The sequence below is a fragment of the Chelmon rostratus genome, chromosome 1 (assembly GCF_017976325.1).
Source record: "Chelmon rostratus isolate fCheRos1 chromosome 1, fCheRos1.pri, whole genome shotgun sequence".
NCBI lineage: Eukaryota > Metazoa > Chordata > Actinopteri > Chaetodontiformes > Chaetodontidae > Chelmon > Chelmon rostratus.
In genome coordinates this window covers 16,153,897-16,176,746 of record NC_055658.1, presented here as the reverse complement: position 1 = coordinate 16,176,746, position 22,850 = coordinate 16,153,897, and the positions used below count along the sequence as shown (strand labels likewise).

General features: G+C 41.2%; 1 protein-coding gene across 2 annotated transcripts; it reads right to left on the bottom strand.

Annotated features, from left to right (window-relative positions):
- Positions 1-921: 921 nt before the first annotated feature.
- On the bottom strand, positions 922-22,351 carry dhx38 (DEAH (Asp-Glu-Ala-His) box polypeptide 38). 2 transcript variants are annotated; one of them, XM_041937864.1, is made up of 27 exons: positions 22,104-22,351; positions 20,502-20,821; positions 19,562-19,758; positions 19,085-19,240; positions 18,815-18,977; positions 18,167-18,285; positions 17,999-18,075; positions 17,735-17,890; positions 16,576-16,737; positions 16,299-16,406; positions 14,564-14,688; positions 14,284-14,421; positions 13,997-14,183; positions 12,856-13,041; positions 12,544-12,684; positions 12,076-12,186; positions 11,570-11,686; positions 11,354-11,461; positions 11,134-11,246; positions 9,715-9,923; positions 7,526-7,680; positions 6,626-6,781; positions 6,122-6,256; positions 5,584-5,709; positions 5,395-5,490; positions 4,415-4,536; positions 922-2,029 (listed from the first exon to the last, which is right to left on the bottom strand). In XM_041937864.1, the coding sequence occupies exons 2-27, from the start codon at positions 20,816-20,818 to the stop codon at positions 1,948-1,950; spliced, it is 3,762 nt and encodes a 1,253-aa protein (XP_041793798.1). In that variant the 5' UTR covers positions 20,819-20,821; positions 22,104-22,351; the 3' UTR covers positions 922-1,947. The 2 variants fall into 2 exon arrangements, with proteins under 2 accessions (XP_041793798.1, XP_041793872.1); XM_041937938.1 differs by having other exon boundaries at positions 19,562-19,755.
- Positions 22,352-22,850: the final 499 nt, after the last annotated feature.

Sequence of the window (22,850 nt, the reverse complement as noted above, 5' to 3'; positions counted from 1 at the left end):
TGAGGATTTGCTGCTTTTCATTGTCATGATGATGATGATAGCAAAGTTTCTATCTTTGCATTTGGGTTGTTGGTCGAACCAAAAGAGCAACTCAGAGTAGAGATGAAACCATTGTTATTCAATTATTCAGTTAGTTAGTAAACATTGTCAGTGTTTCAGCGTCACAGTTGTGAGGATTTCTGCTTTTCATCGTCATATGTCATCTTCGTGTTTTGGTTGTTGGTTGAATAAAAACAGCAATCTGAAGCAGAGCTGAAACAAGTAACTTAACAGATGATCAACTATTTTTGCTAACTGTTTAAGTTGTTGCGCTTAACTCATTGTTTAAGCTTTTTTTTTGTGACTGGAATTTTATAAACTAAACCATTAATCAATACTGAACATGATCATTAGTTGCAGCCCTGATTTGAACACATCCCCTCAGGCTCCAAGAAATTCCCAATGTCATTTAATAGGTATCTGAAATATTATGGGAATAAACAAGTAATATCCAGATTAATCGATATTGATGGCATAATTGTTAGTTACCTTTTCGGTGCCTGATTAAACCTCTGGCTCTAGAAAACGACTGCACTGTATTGTTAACATACTGTATGCGAACAGCTGAGAGCTTCTAAATTCACAGCTGTTTTGTTTTTAGAGGCAGACACACAGTGAAGAATATCCACCGAAGATGCCACATATAGAGAATTTGTAGCCTAAACTAATTTGCATCCCTTTCACTTATTGAGATATCATTCATGCCACTGCAACACTCACTTGCATCAAAAAGTGCATCTAAATGACATAATTATGCTAAGCACTTGCAGCGCACAAAAAAAGACACATTAGTGACTACAATATCAAATGAAATCACCTTGGATTTAAAAAATAGCTAACATTTATTTTGTTTTATTTACAAAAGATGTTGAGTCTAAAAAAAGTCCATTAGTAGTCCTCCTGCTGTCTCAGATCCATGTAAAAAAGAAAAGAAAGAAGAAAAAACAGAACCACCGTCACCATCCAAACATGGCCTTCACTAAACTGTTTTGTTACAAATAGACCAATCTATCTGAAGCTGCGTGACGTTCTGATGAGCTGAGAGGGCAGAGGGTGGCGTACATCAACAAACCATCTAAAAGACATTTGTTTAGAGGAAAACCACAAAAGAAACTGTGCTATTTTGAACAAAAGGACCATGAAAATAAAACAGTTGATATGTTTAATCCAGCGTGCCAATGTTTTGTATGGAGCAAAGCTGTAGCACATTACATTGTTGGAACAAGGTTAACAGAAAGTAGAAAAGGTCAATTGCCTAAGCCTGAATGAGTGTGTGTGTTATTAGGGGGTATTACAATACATCTAGGGTCTGAAGACACTCGTGCCACAAGTACAGTTACAATAGCGCTTCAGTGTGTGGAGGAGCACTTCATGGGAGCACACATGCTGTTCAAGCCACAACAGCACAAGAACTAGTAACTGCAAGGACACAACGACAAGTCACACTGATATTCAATCACCTTCTTCCAGTTTTCCTCTCAGGATGGAGAAAATGCAACAGACTATAGAAAATTAAATGTTTCCAGCTCAGGTAAAATCATTATAGACACTTCTGTAAAAACACTTTGTTTCAGTAATGACCACATATACATAGTGAATCTACAAAAACAAAAAACAACCCAAAGTCCTCTATTCCTTCAAATATATCATGGAAACAGCTATCTGCTGATAAAGGTGGAGGGAGGCGTTTTGATGGACCTGGCTCGTCTTTGAGCCTTGTGCCTTATACAAGTTCTCACTCTAGTGGTCTGTATGTGAACTGCAGTTGATTCTGGCCATGCTGGGAGGGATGAGTTCAGCTGGAAGTTAGTGTGATTGTTTGTGCTGGTGTGGTCCAGGTCCTAAATAATAATGAGTCCAGAGGAGCCAACACATTTAGTCGGTGGACTTTAACCTCCGGGGGGAGTTCTACAGTCCAAAGCGGGCCGGGGTGCGTCTGGGCGTCATGGGGGCCTCTTCTTTTCGTCCTGGTGTGCAGATTTTCACAGCCCTGAGTGAGAGAAAACTGAGTTATTGCTCTGTTCAATCAAATGCTTAACATCTCTTACATGAGGTGAGCAGCTGTGGTTTAAAAAAAAGAGGAAGCTGAATGTGAACATGAAAGCAGCAGAACTGGAGGAGAGTGAAAAGGCGGGCTGGTGTCTCTGTGTTGGGAAGTAGAGCCTGACGCCTCTGACAGCAAATCTATCATCTTTAATTACAGCAGCGTGACACCCTGACACTGCCCGCACTCCCCTCATCTCTCTCTCTCTCTCTCACACACCTGCAGCAATTACAACCATCAGGCCATAACCCCCTTCTGTCACTGTGTCCCCTGCTCTCTGTGCTCATGCTCACTTCAGGAGAAGTTGTTGCACTTTACTCAATACACAAGCTGCCAGTAGTTTGCCAGCAGCGCACACAAATGTAGACAGTATGTACTCATAGATGGAGAATGCACACATGCTATGCACCACACCACTGGTTTCACTACAAATGATGTGTTTCACATAACAGCAAACCATACAGTAAATAATGCAGCTGTGCGTGTTTTTATCGACACGCTGCTTTCCAGTCATTTCTGGACAATGAGGAAATCTCAGACTGTCTAAACTTACTTGAGTTGTGTAATCGATCAGGTCTGCATTCGTTCTTATCAGCGACGTTGCTACTTCAAACTGCAGACTCTTCAAATGAACCTGTGCCTAAACTGCATTACCACACAACAAGGCTGTAACTTTAACAAACATTAAGGGCTGCTTGATGCACACAGTGATGGACTGCACAATTCAACTGAGTTCCAGAAGTCGGCTAATTGATTTTCAGCCCATACAGAAACGAACAGAAACCTATTTCCTGGAATGGTAAGAAAAAAGCACCCACAAAGCTCACGCTGTATAACCTGCAGTCGAACATGGTCTGCAAAAATGTGCAATGCACATGGACCTGACACTTTTTATGTACTTTGAGGACTTCATACATCTTTCTTTCACATGTTTAAGTCAAGCTTCTGAAACACGAGCCGCTGCATAAGAACCGTCAAAAGAACAGACAGAAAATTGGCAAAATTATAATCCTGATCAGAAACTGTCTAAACAGAACAAGTGAAGAATAGCACAAATCTGACCAAGCATTCAATCCCAACTTCCAGTACTTGAAAGTAACTAATGCAATAAACTAATTTTTCATTTAATCTGCAGAGTATTTTCTTGATTAATCGACAAATGAATTGGTTTGTAGGAATTAGCGAATTAATAATGCCCACCACGCTCTCTACAAACCCAAAACTAACATCTTGAAACTTGTTGGGGTTTTTTTGTCTGTCAAAAACACAAAAAAAATGACAAAGAATGTATGACAAAGAAAAGCAGCAAATCCTCACAACTGAGCAGCTGGAAACAGGCGGGCTTTAACAGTTCTTTACTTATCTGCTTAACAGCTTTTCAATAATCGGCCATATGTACACATTTCAGTCAGCACCTAAAAAGTACTGAGGTTTGCCCAAAGTCCACATGATTAGGGAACTAAAACCTGTGGAACTGTCCTTTAAACAGAACAACACGGGTCACCACTTCCAGCTCTAACCACTGATGTGGCTCCAAAAACAGTCACACTGTTCCACTTTTATACACAAAACAAGAGACCAGGCCATTTACTAATTCACACCACTGATCTGTGCTGCCCAACAGGGAGACGGGCGATAAGCAGGCGGCACATGAAACACACGAAATGCTTCATCCTGGTCACACTGAACCCATAGAGGAGATGCTTGTGAGGCCTGCCGGAGGACGGAGGCAGCTAAGAGCCCAGGAGAGCCGGCGACATTCATCATCACACACCCAGCTTCCTCTGCTTCAATCTAATTCTTAATCCAAAACCTCGAGTGTGATTATTTTCAGTAGATCTGTTACAGATGTGGTCACACAAACTCAGACAGATAAACCAGCTGATTAATTAACAATAAAAGTTCTTTCATTTTTTTAAATCTGTCTTTATAACCTTACTTCTCTCTGTAAAGCTCGCGGACGGGTGTGAAATTAATTTTTTGGTCTAATTTGAAATTGAACGTTCCCCTCCTTTCTCTGCTCTGCTACGGCGCAATTTAAATAGCTGCAGTAATGGGGGTCAGCCAGGAGTCAATATTATTTCTTTTTGTCTCGTCTGGAGGGACCAGAGGTGAGAAAAGCTCATCATGAAGAGTGAGAGAGGTGGAGTAGAGAGAGTGGGAGAGGAGGAGAAGGAGGGAGGGGTGAAGATATGGATTGGCGGCGAGGTAGGTAAATTAAACGTTTCTATCTTGACTGTGTGTGGAAAATGAGGGCCACGGGGAACTATTGTTCGATGAGGCCCGTGTGTGATGAGGAGGCAGAAGGAGAAGAGATGGTCGCCGACTTACTTAACACAGCCGGTGTTGCTCTTCTTCTCCTGCTCCTCTCGGCGCGCTCGCAGCTGCTCCTCGGCTATGGACATCTCCTCCTCCATGTTGCTGATCTCCTCCTTGGCGCGGCGACGGTTCTCCTGGAGGAGCAAACAGATGACGGAGGTACACAGACAAACATTGCGTTTCAGTCAGTACAGCAGACGAGGGTGTACACACACAAGGTACACTGCATGACCCAAAGTTTGAACGTTACGCCCATATGTGCTTCTTTAACATCTTATTCCAAAACCTCCGGCGTTAACATCCTGCTACAACAGCCTCCACTCCTCAGGGAAGGTTTGCCACGAGATTTGGGGACCTGGCCCCAGAGATTGGCTCTTATTCAGCCACATGAGCATTAGTAAGGTCGATAAGACTCGGCTCGCAGTCTGCAGTTCATCCCAGAAGTGCCGGCCAGCCCGGTTCTTCCACAGCAAACTGGGAAATGGACTTAGCTTTCTGCATGAGGACACTGTCATGTTGAAACAAGAAAGAACAATCCCCAAACTACTGCCACAACACAGGAAGGACACCATTGTCTCAAAAGGTGGATCCCAACCTGGCTGCTTGTATCATGAAAGGATTAACAAGATAGTAAAATGAAAATAGAGATTTGTTATTGTCAAATTTTACTCTAATAATTGTTTTTTTTTTCCCCTCTTTAATATATTTCCTCCTACTGCCCCTAAAATTATTCAGGTAAAACAAAGAAAATACTCTTTAGTTGGACTGCTCACAACCAGTGCACATACCAGTGGCAAGCAGCCATTTCCTCCTTCTAAGAGGTCATAAGCCAAAAATGTTTATGAACCACTGGTCTAAAATATCATCCTATGCTTTAGTATTAAGACTGGATCTAAGAGACAAAGGCCAGATTATGCAAATCAGGTACACAAGCATATGCTGACATTCCTGTCTACATACTTTTAGCTGTGATATGAGCAGCCCAGTCTTACCTGTCTGCTTTTCCCTGCATGTTTGATGCTGTAAAACATGGGCCCCAGCTCTGCCAGCCACTCTCCTTCCACTGCAGTCACACACTGCATGTACTCCTACAACACAAAGCACAGGTTAAAACATCAACAACGCACATGTCACTCGTTGTTTTCATGCTAGCCGTTTTCTGCAGCCGACAGACTTTTTACCTTGGTGGTCATGACGAGCTCGTGGTAGATGATGTAGTCTGGAGTGTAGCCCATACCAAACAGGGAGCTGGTGGGATGGAGGTGACACGGCATGCCTGTCCTCACGTTCACGTATTCACCAATGCCCTGGGAGCAAACACAGGCATAAATAACAAATTAAATGTGCGACTCAGAATTCCCAGATATGAAAATGGTGTGTTTTTGTGCCTGCATGTATGTGTGCACTTTAAGGTCAGAGCAAAACGGGTCATCTGGGTTAATACGCTTCTCCACCCGGCTTAGACAGCGGGCAAATAAATTTGAAGTATATCCAACACTGCTATGATTGCTTGGGTTAGCCAGCTACTCATAAGTCAAATGGAGAACCTTGATTATATAGTCATGATTTCAAATTCCCTTTCAGATTTTAGCGCTGTATTAATGTGAGGCCAGAAGGGATATTTCCCCACTCTGTAATTATGCTGCTATAAATCTGCCACAACCAGTTGCCACTAGGTGTAACATATTAACTGAGGAGAACCCAGAGAGCAGGAAGTACCTTGAGCTTGGCAGCCTGGTGGAAGTAAGCAGCACAGATGCACTTTCTGATGATGTCCCAGTCTGACCCGCAGGAAATCAGGTTCATCCTCTGCTGCACCATGATGTCCTTTAACTGGGAGCGCACCTCACGCACCTACACAAAAACAGTATGTATAATGGAAGGGGAACCACAGGGAAAACTCATCCGACCTGTTGGCATGCAATCAATTATTTGGGGGAAGATATATCACATGTATCACTGCTGTCAGGTGGAAATCTCAGAAAGAAGCTGCCATATTTGCAAACTGATAACTACTACATTTAAAATAATTCAGCATCATACTGAATAGCTCTGACAGGACCTAAATCATATACTACACACTTTCCAAACAAGGCTAAATTCAAACTATGAGATTTCCACTTGATCATCCTGCTGAATTTCAAGTGAAATCTGACTGACAGGCTTCCATCCAGGGCCGGAGGGCGCTCACAGAGTGAGCAGCTGAAGCAGTGGGAGTCTGACCTTGCGCATGGCCTTGGTGTGGATGAAGTGCTCGTTGCACCAGATGCTTGAGTAATTGTTGTTCTTCCACTGCATGTAGACGTTCAGGTAGGTGAGGTGGTCACTCTCTGGGACTGAGAACTTCTCCCTCACCTGGTCACTCTCCTCCTCACGACCCTGCAGAGACACACAGATTGAGTTTTACATATATGTTATGTTACTGTTTTAAGGTTATTTTTCTTTATTTTCTATATTTATTAAAAGTGTGAATTATTAGATACATACAGTATTTAAAACAAATATAAACTTTTTTCACCTTTCGAGATACAAGCTGTGAACACAGTATTAATAGACATATTGTTTTCTTTTAAGTCAATATGGAAGATTTGTGAGCAAACAGTTGCAACACTCTCCTTTTAGCTCTGTTTTTGGTCTCTACCAACTCCTGAGGGAAATATCTGGCTCTTTAGCTGCTAAATGCTCCACTTTGTTCAGCAGCTAGTCGCTAACTGTGTCTGTCTGCTGTGTGGTGCTGGACAGACAGCGTGCAGCTGATTTTTAGAGGTTTTTAATTAGTCACAGCTGCAAAACAAAACAAATAATAAGAGCGTGAACCAAAACAGCACATTTGCAGGCTGGAAAACATAAACAATCAGCTGAAAACACTTGGAATTATCGCTAATCATCAGGTGATAATTCTCTGTGGGTTCATCACTACAAGTGAACCCTTTCACATACAAGTAGTCATGTGATTCCCTTAATATAGAAAATGTGGATTATTGCCACTTTAACACAACAAAATACATGAATACAAATGGATTATCAAAAAAAGATGAAAATGGGGTTGGCAGCCTCCCTTCTATTTCTCACCGACACAGTACATGGTTCAGTTATGCAGCACCTGCATCAAACGAGACGTACCTTAGGTCTGTAGAAGATAGCCGGCACGGACAGCATGGACACGATGATGAGGATGTCAGCACTGCAGCCCATGTCGCACGACACAATCAGCATTTTGGAGAGGGCAGGGTCGAGGGGGAACTCTACCATCAGACGCCCCGTTGGCGTCAAAGCACCTGAAAGTACACAAGAGAACACAACTACAAGGTCATCCCCCGTGAAGGATCTACAAGTACGTGAGACGTGAAGAACGTAGGGGGGACGAGCGCCACACGAGCAGCTTCTTTTCCAGCAAAAGCCCGCTGCTGTGATGGAGAAGCCGCCATTATGTGACACTTGTTTGTCTATCACCCTGAGAGAGGAGGATGAACTGCTGACAGTTGAGAATGCTTGTAGAGAGGAAAAAAAAAAGAGTGAGATCAAAAACTTTGCCAGTTCTGATTTAAATGATTAGACGACAGAGTCTAAGAAGCTTATGAGGAGGAAAAGCAGAGCAGTCAGTTTGGGCCAGGTAAGCCTTAATCAGAGATAATCTGCTGTTAACACACCATACAGGGAATGATCAGAAGTCCCCCCTTCTCCCCAAATCCCTAAATCCCTGGAATCTGGCTAAGGATGAGAGAGAAATGAGACCCAACCAGTCAAATCAAACACAGGTTCAGTTACTAGCAATTACTCCACCGGCCATACTGCACAGCTAACTCCTCAGGGCCTGTTTGCAGCGTCTGCACCATCACTGCAGCATCCTTTAAACAGCTACTCTCCTGCCTGTGTTTGCGGCGTCAGCATCACTACGTAGCGACTCAAAGCAACACAGAGGGGCAAATACAACCCTCAAACACCCTGAATTCTCCGTCCTAGCTTCGTCTTCATCTCATCTCAAAAAGAGGATTTATGTTGCTGCTGTCGGACAAAACAAGACATTTGAAGACATGACTTTGAGCTCTGGAAACTTGTGATGGACAGTTGTCACTATTTGACCTGATTTCCAAACAACATAAAGTTAGAGATGACACATTTCTTTAATAATTCATGCAAGAGTACTTTTTTGTACTTTTTGTTTGGGCACCCTGTATAGTCAGTAGTTAGTAACTCAGCAAGTACAGCTTGTAAACGCTTTTTTAAATGCTTTCTGTTCTTGTTTGGGGGAATTTTGGCTCACTCTTCCTTACAAAAGACTTTTAGTTCTGTGAGATCTTGGGCAGTCTAGCATGCGCTGCTCTTTTGAGGTCTATCCACAGATTTTTGATGATGTTTAGGTCTGTGAGGGCGGCTGCAAAACCTTCAGCTTGTGCCTCTTGAGGTAGTCCATTGTGTTTGGAATCATTACCCTCTTGTAGAAGCCATCCTCTTTTCATCAGCAGCCTTTTTTACAGACTCTGATGATTGATTGCAGAAATTGCTGATATTTAATTGAATTCACTGACATGTTCCTCATGCCACTGGCTGCAACACAAGCCCAAAACATGATCAATCCACCCCCATGCTTGACAGCTGGAGAGGTGTTGTTTTCATGAATTCCGCATCCTTTTTTCTCCAAACATAACTTTGCTCATTGTGGCCAAAAATTATTTTAACTTCATCAGTCCACAGGGCTTGTTTCCAAAATGCATCAGGCATGTTTAGATGTTCCTTTGCAAACATCTAATGCTGAATTTTGTGGTGAGGAAGCAGGAAAGTTTTCTTTTGATTGATCCAGGATTCAGGTCATTTTGTGCAGGTGTCACTGCGGAGTAGAACAGTGCAGCACCATGGCAGAGTCTTAAATCTTCATTTAGGTCTTTTGCAGTCAAACTGGGGGTTTGATTTGCCTTTCCAGCAATCCAATGAGCAGCTCCCTCTGAATGCATTCTCGGTCATCCAGACCTCAACCTAGCTCCACATAACTGCAATTTCTTGATTACGTTACGAACTGAGGAAACAGCTCACTGAAAACACTCTGCTGTCTACTTTTAGGCTTCTCCTGCTTTGCGGGTATTAATTATTTTAATCATTTTAAGAGGTGAACTGACCAGAGTGCAGTTAAAACTTTAGGTTTTTAATAGAATTGTCACTATTTTATTAGATAAAGCATAAGTCAAAACAGCTGCCAGAAAAGTCAGAAATCACAGTATATTCCAATTGTCAGTGTACTGAAAGTCAATTAAAAGGCATATTATTAACATTATATTGTGATGTCTCTGGTGATTCCAACCCTTTCAACTACCCACCTGTATTGTCCAGAGCTCCCAGTATCCAGAGCTGGTACATGGAGTTGAGCATGTTGTCCTCGGGTGGTGGATCCATGAAGTGGAAGAGGAGCAAATCCTGAACACCCAGAGACTTCAACAGCAGGACTACATTAGCCAAATTGGTCCTCTGGATCTCTGGTATGGTGGTAGTCAGCATCTCATTCTTAAAGGCGCTCTGAGTGTAGAGCCTGGACAGAGAAGGACACAGCGAGTGTGAAATCAAAGCCACCACAATGACGTTCCACTAGAATCAGATTTTTCTAAATAAGAAAACTGTAACGTGTTTGTACAGTCTTTTTCATTTTTTGTTTAAACTGAAACACAGCTGACAGGCACAGAGCAAGGAGGAATATGTGCCTCTGGGCCATGTTGTTATGTGACACTGATGGGAATTTTGTTCTCAAATATGTGCAGGCATGCCAGTGGGATTGTAACTGAGCAGTAAGCACCAGATGTAGATCAGCTGCGAAGGAAAATTGAGTAGAAGTTATTTAAGGAAGCATCCAGAGCCTGAGTTAAAGTGAAGCACCCGACTTAACAAAGCTCTCGCAACAATTACAGCTGTCTGACGGAGGAGCTTATAATTACAGAATGATTTGAATGTACATGGAGGTTTTGCTTGTGAGTGAGTGCCTGCAGTCACAGCTAAAAGGGTCTTTGAGTGGGGAATTCTCCACACAAGCGGAGCAAACCAGCGTGACTCACTCTCTCTGCTGTCTAACAACTACACACATCCATAGCTACTCAAACACCTTGACTGTACTCCGGGTAAAGCTGCTCCGAAACTGATTCTTCATAGATTTGTGCGAGCTCGTGTTCAAGAGCAGGTGGGCAGGATTAATCCAGAAATATGTGGGCTTTCGTAAGCATTCTAGCTCATTAGCAATGCAAAACACATCACCCTGCGTGTCTATGTCACTCAATCTTTGCTTAAGTAAATGTGGCAAAAGAGGGAGGGGGTCAAGTGAAACCTCTGACAGGGTCTTTTGTGGCACATTTCTGTGCCATAAACAGAGTTAAAATGCATGAAATCCTCTGGAGATTAAGGTTCTGGCCCGCTCTCCCTCTTCCTGCCTTGAAAGCACAAGCAAAGTCGCAGATCCAGAGCCCTGAGCAAACTGTCTGAGGACGGCAATGACCTCAAACGACTGAAGGGAGAAAACCCACTTTAACAACAACCAAGCCAAAGCATTCTGTTTCATTTATGTTTTAAACAGCATCCCAACTTTTTTGGAATGAGAGTTGTATGTTCCTGTGATCCTGATTCTGTAGGATCAGGAGTCTCTTGGTATTGCCAGCTAAAAGGTTAGAAAAGGTTAGAGGCAGCCTTGCAGGAGCCTGAACATGGCATGGCTATTAACCAATTCCACCTTAACACTACAAGACAGGGGCCTTTACCTGTAACACTGGCCTGGTCCTGTACGTCCGGCTCTGCCAGAACGCTGGTTGGCATTAGCCTGGCTGATGGGATACACCTGCAGAGCATCCATTCCAATACGAGGATTAAAAACCTGTTGACAGGGAAAAAACAAACCAAAAAAAAAACGGTGTCAGATTGACTTAAACTTGTGCAGAGGGAAAGAACTGCAGCGTAAGTAAAATATATATACAGTGTAACCTTAAGTTTGCAGTATCCTGAATCCACGACAAACATGATTCCATCCACAGTGAGAGAGGTCTCAGCGATGTTTGTGGCAACAATGCATTTCCTTACACCATCTGGAGCCTAGCAGAGGATAAATTTAAGGTCAGTTTTGTTTTCTCCTGTGTGTTTAACACAAGTTCTCACAGTGTAAAAATGCATGCAGCATTACAGACTGTTACAGATACAAACCTTCTGGAAGATCTTGGCCTGCAGATCAGAAGGCAGCTGGGAGTAGATGGGCAGCACGGCCAGAGGAGGAGCATTTTCCAAGTCCTCCAACCGCTCCACGATCTGGTCCGACGTCACCTGCAAGGACATGGATAAACTTTACATCAGTTGGAAACACAAAATGAAAAGAAGAATTGACACCATGTGGCCAGCTGGGTTCGACTGACAGGTTACATTTTGTGTTTTTGAGAGCAAATACTACAAACGTGTCATGTGTGAAAACATTGCGTTGCTCAGAAAGGCGTCAGTTGAGGAAAATTATATTAATTATATTAATGTATATATTATTTTATTTATACCAGTATTTTTGGAAACTTTCCTTTTATGTCTTGCAGAGTTTTAAGAGAAAAAATCTTATGAACTTTATTCATGCAGCACCTTTTGTCCAGGTCATTCAGAACACAGTTCCTTATACCAAAATTAATGCAACAACAACGTGATTGATAATAAGCAGCCGTGTCCCTCACCTCAATATCCTCCTGGCCGGGCATAAAGATGAGGATGTCTCCTATCAACCCACTGAGGTGGATCTGCAAAGCCTGCTTCACTGCCGCCTCTACATAGTCCTCCTGTGGAGTCTACGCAGCCGAAAAACACAGCAAATCAGCCCAATACGAAACAAAAGCACTGAAATGACCCCACAACAAGCAAAATGTCTTTTGCTGCAACAGTAGAGACAGCTTTTTATTGTTGCCAACTTACAAAATATATTTATGCCTGTAGGGTATCTGATAAACTGAAAAGCTGCATATTGTGGTGAAAATATGACTAAAGGTCATAAGTCAGTATACTGTGCTTATGTCTGTCTCTTTTCTAAAGGTTGAAGACAATTTTTACAGGTTAGAGATGTCTTTACAATCATAGATGAGATGTAATATGTTTAGGATGTAGTGTAAGTGCCTTTAAGTGAAAGCAGAATGAAAAGAGAAACATACCTTGCTAAACAAGATGTCTACAGGAAATGTTCTTCCTGGAATGTGGAATATGGGTACGTTGCCAAAAAATGCCGCAAACTTGTCCGAGTCCATAGTTGCAGAGGTAACTATGAGTTTTAAATCAGTGCGGCGAGACACAACCTGATGGGAAACAGTGGACAGAAGAGAGATGGCTGAATGAAATCTGTGTCTTTACGCTGAATCATCATTTAGACACACAGCAGATGCAGCTGTGTGTGTCCGTGTGTGTGTCTCTTGAAAATACCAAAATAACATTGATCTTTAATTGGTGTTAGGTAGTTGTGTACGGACCTCGCGTAGCAGGCCGAACAGCACGTCAGTATTCAGGGAGCGTTCGTGAGCCTCGTCCATGATCACAGCACTGTAGTGGTCCAGGTCTGACTCCCTTAGTGACTCCCTGAGCAGGATGCCGTCTGTCATGTACTTTATCAATGTTTTCTCAGATGTGCAGTCCTCAAAACGGATAGCGTAGCCCACCTGCAGAAAATAGTAAGAATAATCAACTCAAAACAATGAGTATGAACTTTAAAGTACTTGCTTACAGCCAATACTGCTGTATGACAAAAAAAGACATATCACACCTTATTAAAATCAAAACTACTTCTACTATGTCTCTGCCTAATATTTAAGCAGCTCCAGTGTTTCCTTTTATTGTTGCTCCTCAGTTCTCCGCAAACATCCTTTTGTCCACTAGATGGGGGTGTTACACAACAGATGACTTCCCTTGTCTGTGCATGGGAGCTCTCAGACTGGCCATTTAACGGTACAGTAATTACTGCAGTGTACAAGCCATTCAAAACAACTTAAAAACAGCGACAGAAGGACGCAGTAGCTCTATTTGTCTCTACTTAGAAGTCATTACTTGAGCAATCAGAGAAGACTAAAACAAGTCCACAGCTTTAGTTTAACTACTGTACTTCTTTGATACTGAAAACAAAGGCAAGAGTTCAAGTCCTTCACCAAATTCTCTGTAAATACTACAACTACGCCCTGGTTCAAATTTAACTTACCATTCTTTCTGTAGTTGTACACACACGCAGTTGCACGACGCAATGAGTGGTTCTAACGGACAATTACACTTTCGGCTTTAAGATTAAGGTTAAGGACACTTCTAGCGTCTCCCAAACACACATAAATATCGAACTCCTCCAGCAGTTGTCCATTAATAGGTTTAACTAACAGAGGGCAAAATGAATGTTTATAACACATAAGGGGCCTTAACCTCCTCCTAGAATTCACAAGCACATACTCAAGAGTTGGACACATGAGAAGGGTCCTCCTGTTGGCCTGCTGAAAAGTAGACTCATAAACTTCTATGTTGCCTTGACCAGACTAAAGATTTGAGCCTTAAACTGAAATCAACATACCAAATGAATTAACATTATATGTCAATACAGTGACTGTTTGCTCAAGCATCAGACAGCTGTCTCACCTCCTCTCCAAGGTTAGTTCCAATCTCCTCACTGACTCTCTTGGCCACACTCATGGCTGCCACTCTTCGGGGCTGAGTGCAACCCACCATGCCATAGCTGGTATAGCCATCCTCATGCAGGTACTGGGTCAGCTGGGTGGTCTTCCCACTGCCCGTCTCCCCAACAACAATCACTATGCTGTTGTCCCTGCAGATGCCAGCAAACACATTCAAAACAGTCAAAGTTATAACTCGGACATGGACTAACGGTTGTGATGCGATGTAAAATGGGATTTGGGTATGAATACCTTATGATGTTAAGAAGTTGCTGTCTGACAGCAAAAATAGGCAGATACTGTCTCTGCTCCAGAAGACTCTTCTTCTTCGCAAACTCACTGCTGGCCTCACTCTTTTCTTTCATGTGGTCTGCAAATTTCTGCTCTGCTCTGTAAGACAAAGAAAGAAAGAAAAAAAGACAGAAATTAATATGGCAGGTCAGACAAACTGACATCACAGGTCAGCCAGATTATTAAAAACAAAATGTGAAATGTCATCTAGGTCCAAACTTAGCGTAGACAGTCTGGTCACCTGTAGTCCACTTTGCCATCCTCGCCGACTGGTTTTCCCCCAGAGACATCTTCATCCTCCTTCTTCTTGACCCCCATGATATCCCCCAACTTGGTGCCTGCCAATTCCCAGTGTTTGTGCTGTGCCTGAAAACAGGATTATTCCAATTATATCACAGGTTTATGAAGATTAAAGCCCAGGCCTCTAACCGCACACACAGATTGCAATTTCATCCACATTCAGATGATGGAGGTGGTTTGCAGTTAAAAGATCATGACTGAATCATTTACTGAAGTGATGAAGTTAGACAGCATTGGAATTAACAACTGGACAGGGTCACACTAACAAACCTCTTTAACATTTCTCAACAGGGGAGTGTGAGGATCATAGCTGCTTTATGATCAGTGCTTCATCACATTCCATACAGATGAATTTAACAATGATATATCCATTTAAATTACATAGTGGTTTTATCTAATAGCATTAACAGGATTAACTGTGCATTCTACCTACACTTTTATTAATAGCACAGGAATAATATTGCTTAGAACACGGCACCTTAAATACTCAATTCTGACTGGTCAATCACCAAAATTCAGCTGTGTTTATTTCTTGAAAGACGACCGCCTGCTCAGGTACTCCGTTGCTAGGGAAGCCATAGCAACAGTCATAGACTAAAGGGGCAATCCGTTAATGTACCAAGCTCAATAACAAATCGCCAGCTGATTTGAGTGGCAAAATACATACATTCACTTAACTAAGTAATATTCTTTTTTCTTTTTCTTTTTTTTACTATATTGGCACATTCCATTTTCATTGGTATATTTTATTGTCCACTGGTATATTTTATTCTGTCGGTACATTTCACTGTGTATATTTTATTCTGCTTGTATATTTTATTCTGTTGCACATTTCACTTCCATATTTTATTGTTTAGTATATTTTATTGCCTTTGTATATTTTCATTCTGTTATATTTTAATTGCTTTTTCAAATATTTTTACTGCATGTTTATTTAATTTTATTGTAGTTATCTTAATTTTATTCTTTCTAATCTTCTTATCTTTCTTACTATCTGTGCCTAACATGGGGGTTGCAATGAAAACTTCATTGACATGTTCAATGACAATAAAGACTCTCGAAGATATGGAGCATTTTCCAGACATTACTTTTCATTTGTTTGGAGAGGGCAAAACACTTGAAGTGTGGCTGAGAATGTCATGTCCCCAGCAACAAAGAAGAGTAAAGAACAACGCTGGACCGACAGGAGGAGCAATATTAAGGCACAAGAGACTTGAGGACACAGCGACTGACCAGATTGAAGCGCACAGATGCGAAAAAACACAGCATGGGTGATCAACATGCTAAAAGACTGCTTAGTGGAGACAAAACAGGAAACGCTGAGCGCCTAAATCAGCTGCTGCTGGCCTTTCATCCATCAGTACAAAATAGTAGAAGCCCGACGCGAAGCCACTTTACATTATCCCTTACTTATATCACACAAACAAACCCAAAGCATTATGCAAACCTTTCACGATTCTGAATGATTCAAAGAGCTGTAGAATTCTAAATTTATGGATATTCAGCGTGCCAGATTTTATATTTGGTTATATTATACAGAGCTAATGCTCCAATTTTTATTTCTATTTTGAAGTGCTTTTGCAACAGATGACAGAAAAATTTCATTGTCATTCACCAGGTCTCTGCATTTTTTGTAAGTGCTACTCTTAGTGTTATTAGTTATTAATGCAGCCAACCTTCTTGCGTTCTTTCTGCTCACGATGTTTGCGGACAAGCTGGCTGCCTTTACGAGAGATGATGGCCATGTCAGAGGTCGCATCCTTCACAGGGATGACCGGCTCTGGCTGCAGCAGCAAAACAAAACACACATACAAATATTTAGATCAAAAACAAACTCTTGGAGTATAGTTCTGAGAAAAATGTGACATATAAGGCACTGAATCATTATTAATCGGCCTAAAGGGTAAACCCAGGGCCTACAGGCCTTAGATCATGATCTGCGGTCTTCTTTACCTGCTTGGTGAAAACTATTCTTCCATCCAGAAAGGGAGGAACCAGGTTGTGAACCAGCAGATGAACTTTGGCAGCATTGTCCTCCTCAAAGTCTTCATCCACCTCCAACCTCTGCACCACACCACTGGTCAGCATACGGTTGGTCTCCCACCGCTCATTGTCCTGAGAGAAGAAACACAGACAAGAAACACAGCCTGTCACAAAGATACACTGACACAGACCGGTAGAAGGGACAAATACACAAATGAGCAGCATTGAGTAACTACTCACATGTAACAGTGTTACGTAATTAAATTACAAAATAAATGTTATTAAAATCCATTCAAGTTACGAATAAAAAATATGTAATCAAATTCCAGTTACTAATCAAAATGCTGATGATTACAAAGTGATTAGATTTGAATATATTCTTTTTGTAAAAGGCTTTCTTGTAGAATACAACATTCATTCTGTTGCTTTGCATCTTTTCACCATGCAGGAATGCCTTCTTTTGGCATATTTCCAAACAAAGCAGCAAAGCTTCTGGGACAAATGTAACACCGTCAAGGGCAGGTTGGCTTACAAGAAGCTATCATTACCTCTAGACAGGCTCCATTCATTGGGCAGTATGTGATTGTGTTTGTGAATTTGAGTGTTGTTTTTGACTGGTTCTCTTATTTGAATTTGCCCCACCTGTTTTCTTAACCAATGAAATCAATGGGGCTTGGCAATCTGAGTCTGTCACACCTGCGACCAGCCGACCACATCAAGGTGGGTGACCATGTCGTCGGACAAAAACACCTTTCAGTGCTGGATATTCAACAATATTTCTCACCTCATAAAATCAGAAAAGGGCTCTAACACTACTGTAAAATGTAAAGCTTGTTTGCCAAAATGCACAGTCACATAAAATAAGGCTTTAAAACGATTTAAAGCCTTAAGATTAAGCCATTAAGATTTGTTGGGAAAATAATAAAATGTAATATGTTGCACTACTTTGATTAATCAAAATAGTTACTTAACTTACTACATTTGGAACAGGGCAACTACTAATCTGTAATTTATTGCATATCAAAAGCAACCTCCCCAACACTGCAAAAAGTACACTCATACAGCGTGCATGTCTGTGCATGCAGACACACAGATCTGATGAGGCTGACATGAAACACCGTGGCTGCACCTCGTTGATCTGTCGTTTCTGGGCAGATATTCTTTTTTGTGTCTGCTTCTGAAGGATCTGCTCTCTCTTCTTTACATAGTCATCAGAGGTGGAAGTGAAAGGGTTGTGGAACTCATCATAGCCTTCATCCATCATGTACCAATCTCTGTCAGCTTGCTGCAAAACAGTGAAACAAGAGATGTCAACAAATAGAAATACATATTTTAAGTATAATAAAAAATATAATTCTATAAGAAATGAGTGATGGATAACTGTGCCGCTCACCTTCTGGTCCTCCTGCCACTGTTCTTTCTCGCCCTCATTATCAAACACAATTCCTCCCTCACCATCTTCTTTCCTCCCTGAAGAAGAGGCAGAATAAGAAATGTTGTCAGACAAATGGTATTTAAATCTTGTACGTGAGTGTGAAATGGCTTGTTTTTAGAACTGCACCTTTTCCTTGTGATAAACGAGGTGTAGAACCCAAATGCTTTCTGTCATTGGCCCACTCGTTGTACTTGTATGACGGGGTAGGCAGGGGTGTGTCGTCAAGGTAACGGCCTCTGATTGACCTACATACACACAGCAGACAGATGCAATGTAAGCATCGAATATCACTGGTTTCTCAGCAGCTAAGCATTTCATGTCAAAAGTGAACAATGAACTTGTACTAAGGATTTATAAAAGCCTCTGAAACGTCTAAATAACAGTATAAAATAGGAGTGTAATGATGATATTTTGCTAGACAAAAATGTGAGTATATCAAACACAAAAAGCCATGTTCCAAAATGCAAATAACCTGTAGCTCTCATCACCATTGCATTGGAAATTGAGTTTGTGGACTAGTAAAGTGTTTGGAACTTAACTTGTGCATTTTGCACAAAAATTCTGACAAAACTTACAATAAAATAGTAAAAATATTAATAAAAGGAAATTTCTGTCTTTATTTGTCTTCGGTCACAGTTATTCTAAGAGCCTTAAACCATGATTGTTGTTTGTTCTTTCAATTCCATCATCCACTTAATTTGCCATACAAAATTATGGCTTTGGGTCCTGGGGGATAAAAAAAAATGTGAGATGAAATGAATGACAGTTGCATACCTGTCTCTCCTCTCACTCTCTCGGCTGGAGCGATGGCTTCGCTCTGAGCGATCTGACTCTCTGTGAGACGGGGCAGGGGAGGGAGACTCCCACTGGGAGTGCCGTGAACTGGCATAACCACTGTCATCCTCTTCCCAGTTGGAGCGTGAGGGTGTGAACGAATCTATGTTTAAAAAAAAAAAAAAAAAAAAAAAAAAGTTAAGTGAAGCAATTAACTATAAGGTCCTCATGAATAATAATTGGAAACAAAAGCTAATAAAATAAAGCTACCTCTAGGGCGATGCTGTGGCGTCAGCGGTTCATCTCTCTTGGTCCCCCGGCTGATGCGATCAGACCAGCCATCTCTCTGTGAGCGTTCGCTCCTCTCGCCACGCTCCGAACGCTCCGACCTGCCGCTGCTACGGCTGTGGCTGCTCTCTCGCTCATCTGACCGACAGAGACAACGGAAAGTCTCTCTCAACAGCCCCGACTGACTGAACAATTACTTTCATTATTGATTGATCTACCAATTACGTTTTTCAAATACTTGTACAGATATTTCACGATAAATAACTAAGGGCAAAATAGTAAAACTGCCTACTGTTCTGACAACAGTGAAAAAAGCTCAAAATGTATCTAATTTACAAAAATATAAGAGAAATATCAAGCAAATGTTTTGAATTTTTACTTGAGAAATTATGCTGGACTTCAACCAAAAGTGCATTCAAATACTCTTGCTACTAGATGACTAAGTAACTTCAGAATCACCTCTTTCACTCCTTCGGTCTCTGCCCTTATCTCTGTTCCTTTCTCGCTCTCTTTCTCGGTTCCTGTCCTCTTTGGAGGAGGCGTAGACTCCATGCTCACGTCGGTCTTTCTCCCTCTGCTGGTGTCTGCGTCGGAACTCTTCACTGACCCCTCCTGGGTTTGACGGTGTCTCAGAGCCAGTTATTCGATACTTCCTGCTGCCAAAACGAAAATAAAATATTACACACTGGTCATACTATTCGCATTTGCACACTACTACAGCTAGTAAAATAAAAACTGTGTAAAAAGGGAACAAAGAAAATACTAGAGATACATAAATATTAAAAGAAAAGGGGTGTTAATGTTCCAAGTTCATTTATGTTTTGCAATGACTTGCATTGACACTGCCGTTTAGTTCGCTGACCTTTTTCTCTCAAAGGACTCCACAAAAAACAAAAAAGTGATTTACAAATTCCCAAACTGGGATGTCCAGGGCTGTAAAGAGCCAAAGCATTCAATATTAAATAAATAAGATATGATTTGAAATAAATACGAACGAAGCAATATAAACATGAAATTGTGAAATAATCTAATACTGGCCTGAATAAAAATTCAGGCCACTTTAAAATTGTCCTGCTTTTCAGTCATGAAGTTTAATGCATTTGTATTTAATTCTGTGTATTTCTTTTAAAATGTCTCTTTTTAGTACACATTTCCATTTTAATTCAGAATACCGCTTTTCATTTCAATGTCTTTGCAAAGTGGCATCATGAAATAAGATATTTTGTTTGTATGTATTTGAATGTTTTTTTTTAATTATTTCATAATGTCTTTTTTATTTAATACTGAACACTTTGGCTCTTCGTAGTAATGGGGGATAGGTGTTGCCTGTTTATTTATACATCCACCATTTTCAGTAAATTCTGTGTTCTGTACTATTCTGTGTGAAGGACTGACTTACCTCTCTTTCTTGGTACCTCTGTTCTTATCATCATCTTCTTCATCAGATCCAGAGTCACTTTTACCTTCCTCCCAGTCCTTGTATGAGGAAACTTTTGACTTCTTAGAATTTTTGTCATCATCAGCCTGTTCCTTACATTCACGCTCCTTCCTTTTCTGGACTGCCAGCAGATCCAAGCCCAGCAACGAGGTGCGCGGAGTTGGGGCCCGAAAAACATGGGGCTCTGCAGCAGCGCTCTTCTTCTTCACAATCAGTCCACCCACTTGGGTAGCTGGATCACTCCCTTCCAGTCTATGCATGGACACATCGTCTTCCATTATCTGTGAGAAAATAATGATACATGCAAAGGGTGAAAATGGGTAACGTTACTAAATTTTGCTAATGGCAACAGCTGTAAACCTTTCGGCTTTTGGGCAAAACTGAACTGAGACTTCAAGTAATGATGATTTTTCTCATTAATAAATTGATGGATCATATGATCTATAAGCGGTTAGATGCTCTATACAGGAAGGGCCAAAGTCATCTCCATCTGCTGAGAAGACTGAGGTCCTCTGGAGTATGTAGGACGCTGTTAAAAACATTATATGACTCTGTGGTTGCATCTGCAATCTTCGACGCAGTGGTCTGCTGGGGCTGTGGAGGCTCAGAGATGGACAGAAGAGACTAAATAAACTCAGGGGAGCTGGCTCTGTCCTGGACTGCCCTCTGGACACCATTGAGGGTGTAGGCGAGAGGAGGATATTAGCCAACCCCTCTCACCCCCTGCATGACACAGTGGGGGCCCTCAGCAGCTCCTTCAGCAACAGGCTGAATATATATATGAATATATTCTTATTTCCACTGTGACACACACACATTTTATGTGTGTGTATATATATATATATAGTACAGGCCAAAAGTTTGCACACACCTTCTAATTCAATGCATTTTCTTTATTTTCATGACTTTTTATATAATAGATTCTCACTGAAGGCATCAAAACTATGAATGAACACATGTGGAGTTATGTACTTAACAAAAAAGGTGAAATGACTGAAAACATGTTTATATATATCTTGTTTCTTCAAAATAGCCAACCTTTGCTCTGATTACTGCTTTGCACACTCTTGGCATTCTCTCGGTGAGCTTTAAGAGGTAGTCACCTGGAATGGTTTTCACTTGTGTGCCTTATCAGGGTTAATTTGTGGAATTTGTGTGGAATCATTTTCTGTCCATCTACTAATCGATTCAGCACTACGGTGAATCGAGATTCAGGTCAGTTGCCTGCCCTGGACACCTTGTGGCTTGTAGAACTACAAATCGTTATGTTAATTGAATATTAGAACAATTCTTTTCCCTAACAAATTTTGCCATCCGCTCAAATGAACAGCATTTAGCAAGTTTAACTTAATGTGGAACGACCCAACAAGACACTGATAAAGTAGTGGCTCAGCTATGTATGACGTTTAAACTATTAACATCTTTTTTGGTAAACAGTAACCCCATCTGTGACCTCAAATGTTACTACAATGTCAGAAATCGGGCTAGAATTATAAGCAAGTAAGACTGTTATATTTGTCTCTCGTTTGATTACACGTGAAATGAAATGAAACAACTACGTACCTCAGACACAGCAGCTAGCGTTAGCTAACGTTAGCCTGCGAGCTTTGAGATTCTGTCCTGACGATGGGCGGCAAACCTCCGCGTATTTCTTTGGATCTAAAATGCAGAAACTCTCACATGTAGTTAAAGATTCGAGATCAAATGATGGTCGGGTAAGTAGCCCAGAAAAGGGAGGACCAGTGGCAGTCACTGGTGAATATCTAATCTGCTGCTTTCGTAAACACAACGCGTATGTTTACAGACAAGGGAGCAGCCATTGCAATCCCACAATTCTAAGGGGGGGGCAGATTTTTTTTTTGTAACTTTATTTAAACATGCTGCGTAAACTGAGGGTGAGGAGTGAGAAAAACAGTAGTTATGCATGAAAATTCCTCTAACCTCACAGAATAAATCAGGTAACGGGCAATACATGTGAACCACAAACACAAAAGAAAGTATTAATTAAATTCAAAAGCTTAAGTACACTGAATGATTTTAACAATAATTGTAAAAACACGTAAACCTGTAAAGATCCATAAAATGCTTTTGAAGTTTTCAAAGCTGTAAATTCAACAACCACAAATCCCAAATGCCTTAGATCCCCATAACTGTCAATAGATAATAGAAAGGAACTATAACCTTAGGCTACTCCATTTAAGACCATTTTGATAAAGTAAAAAACAATAATAATAATAATAATTAATAATAAAAAAAAATATGTGATTCTTTAAGACTGACAAAATACTAGTCTTGTCTAAAGCGTACTTC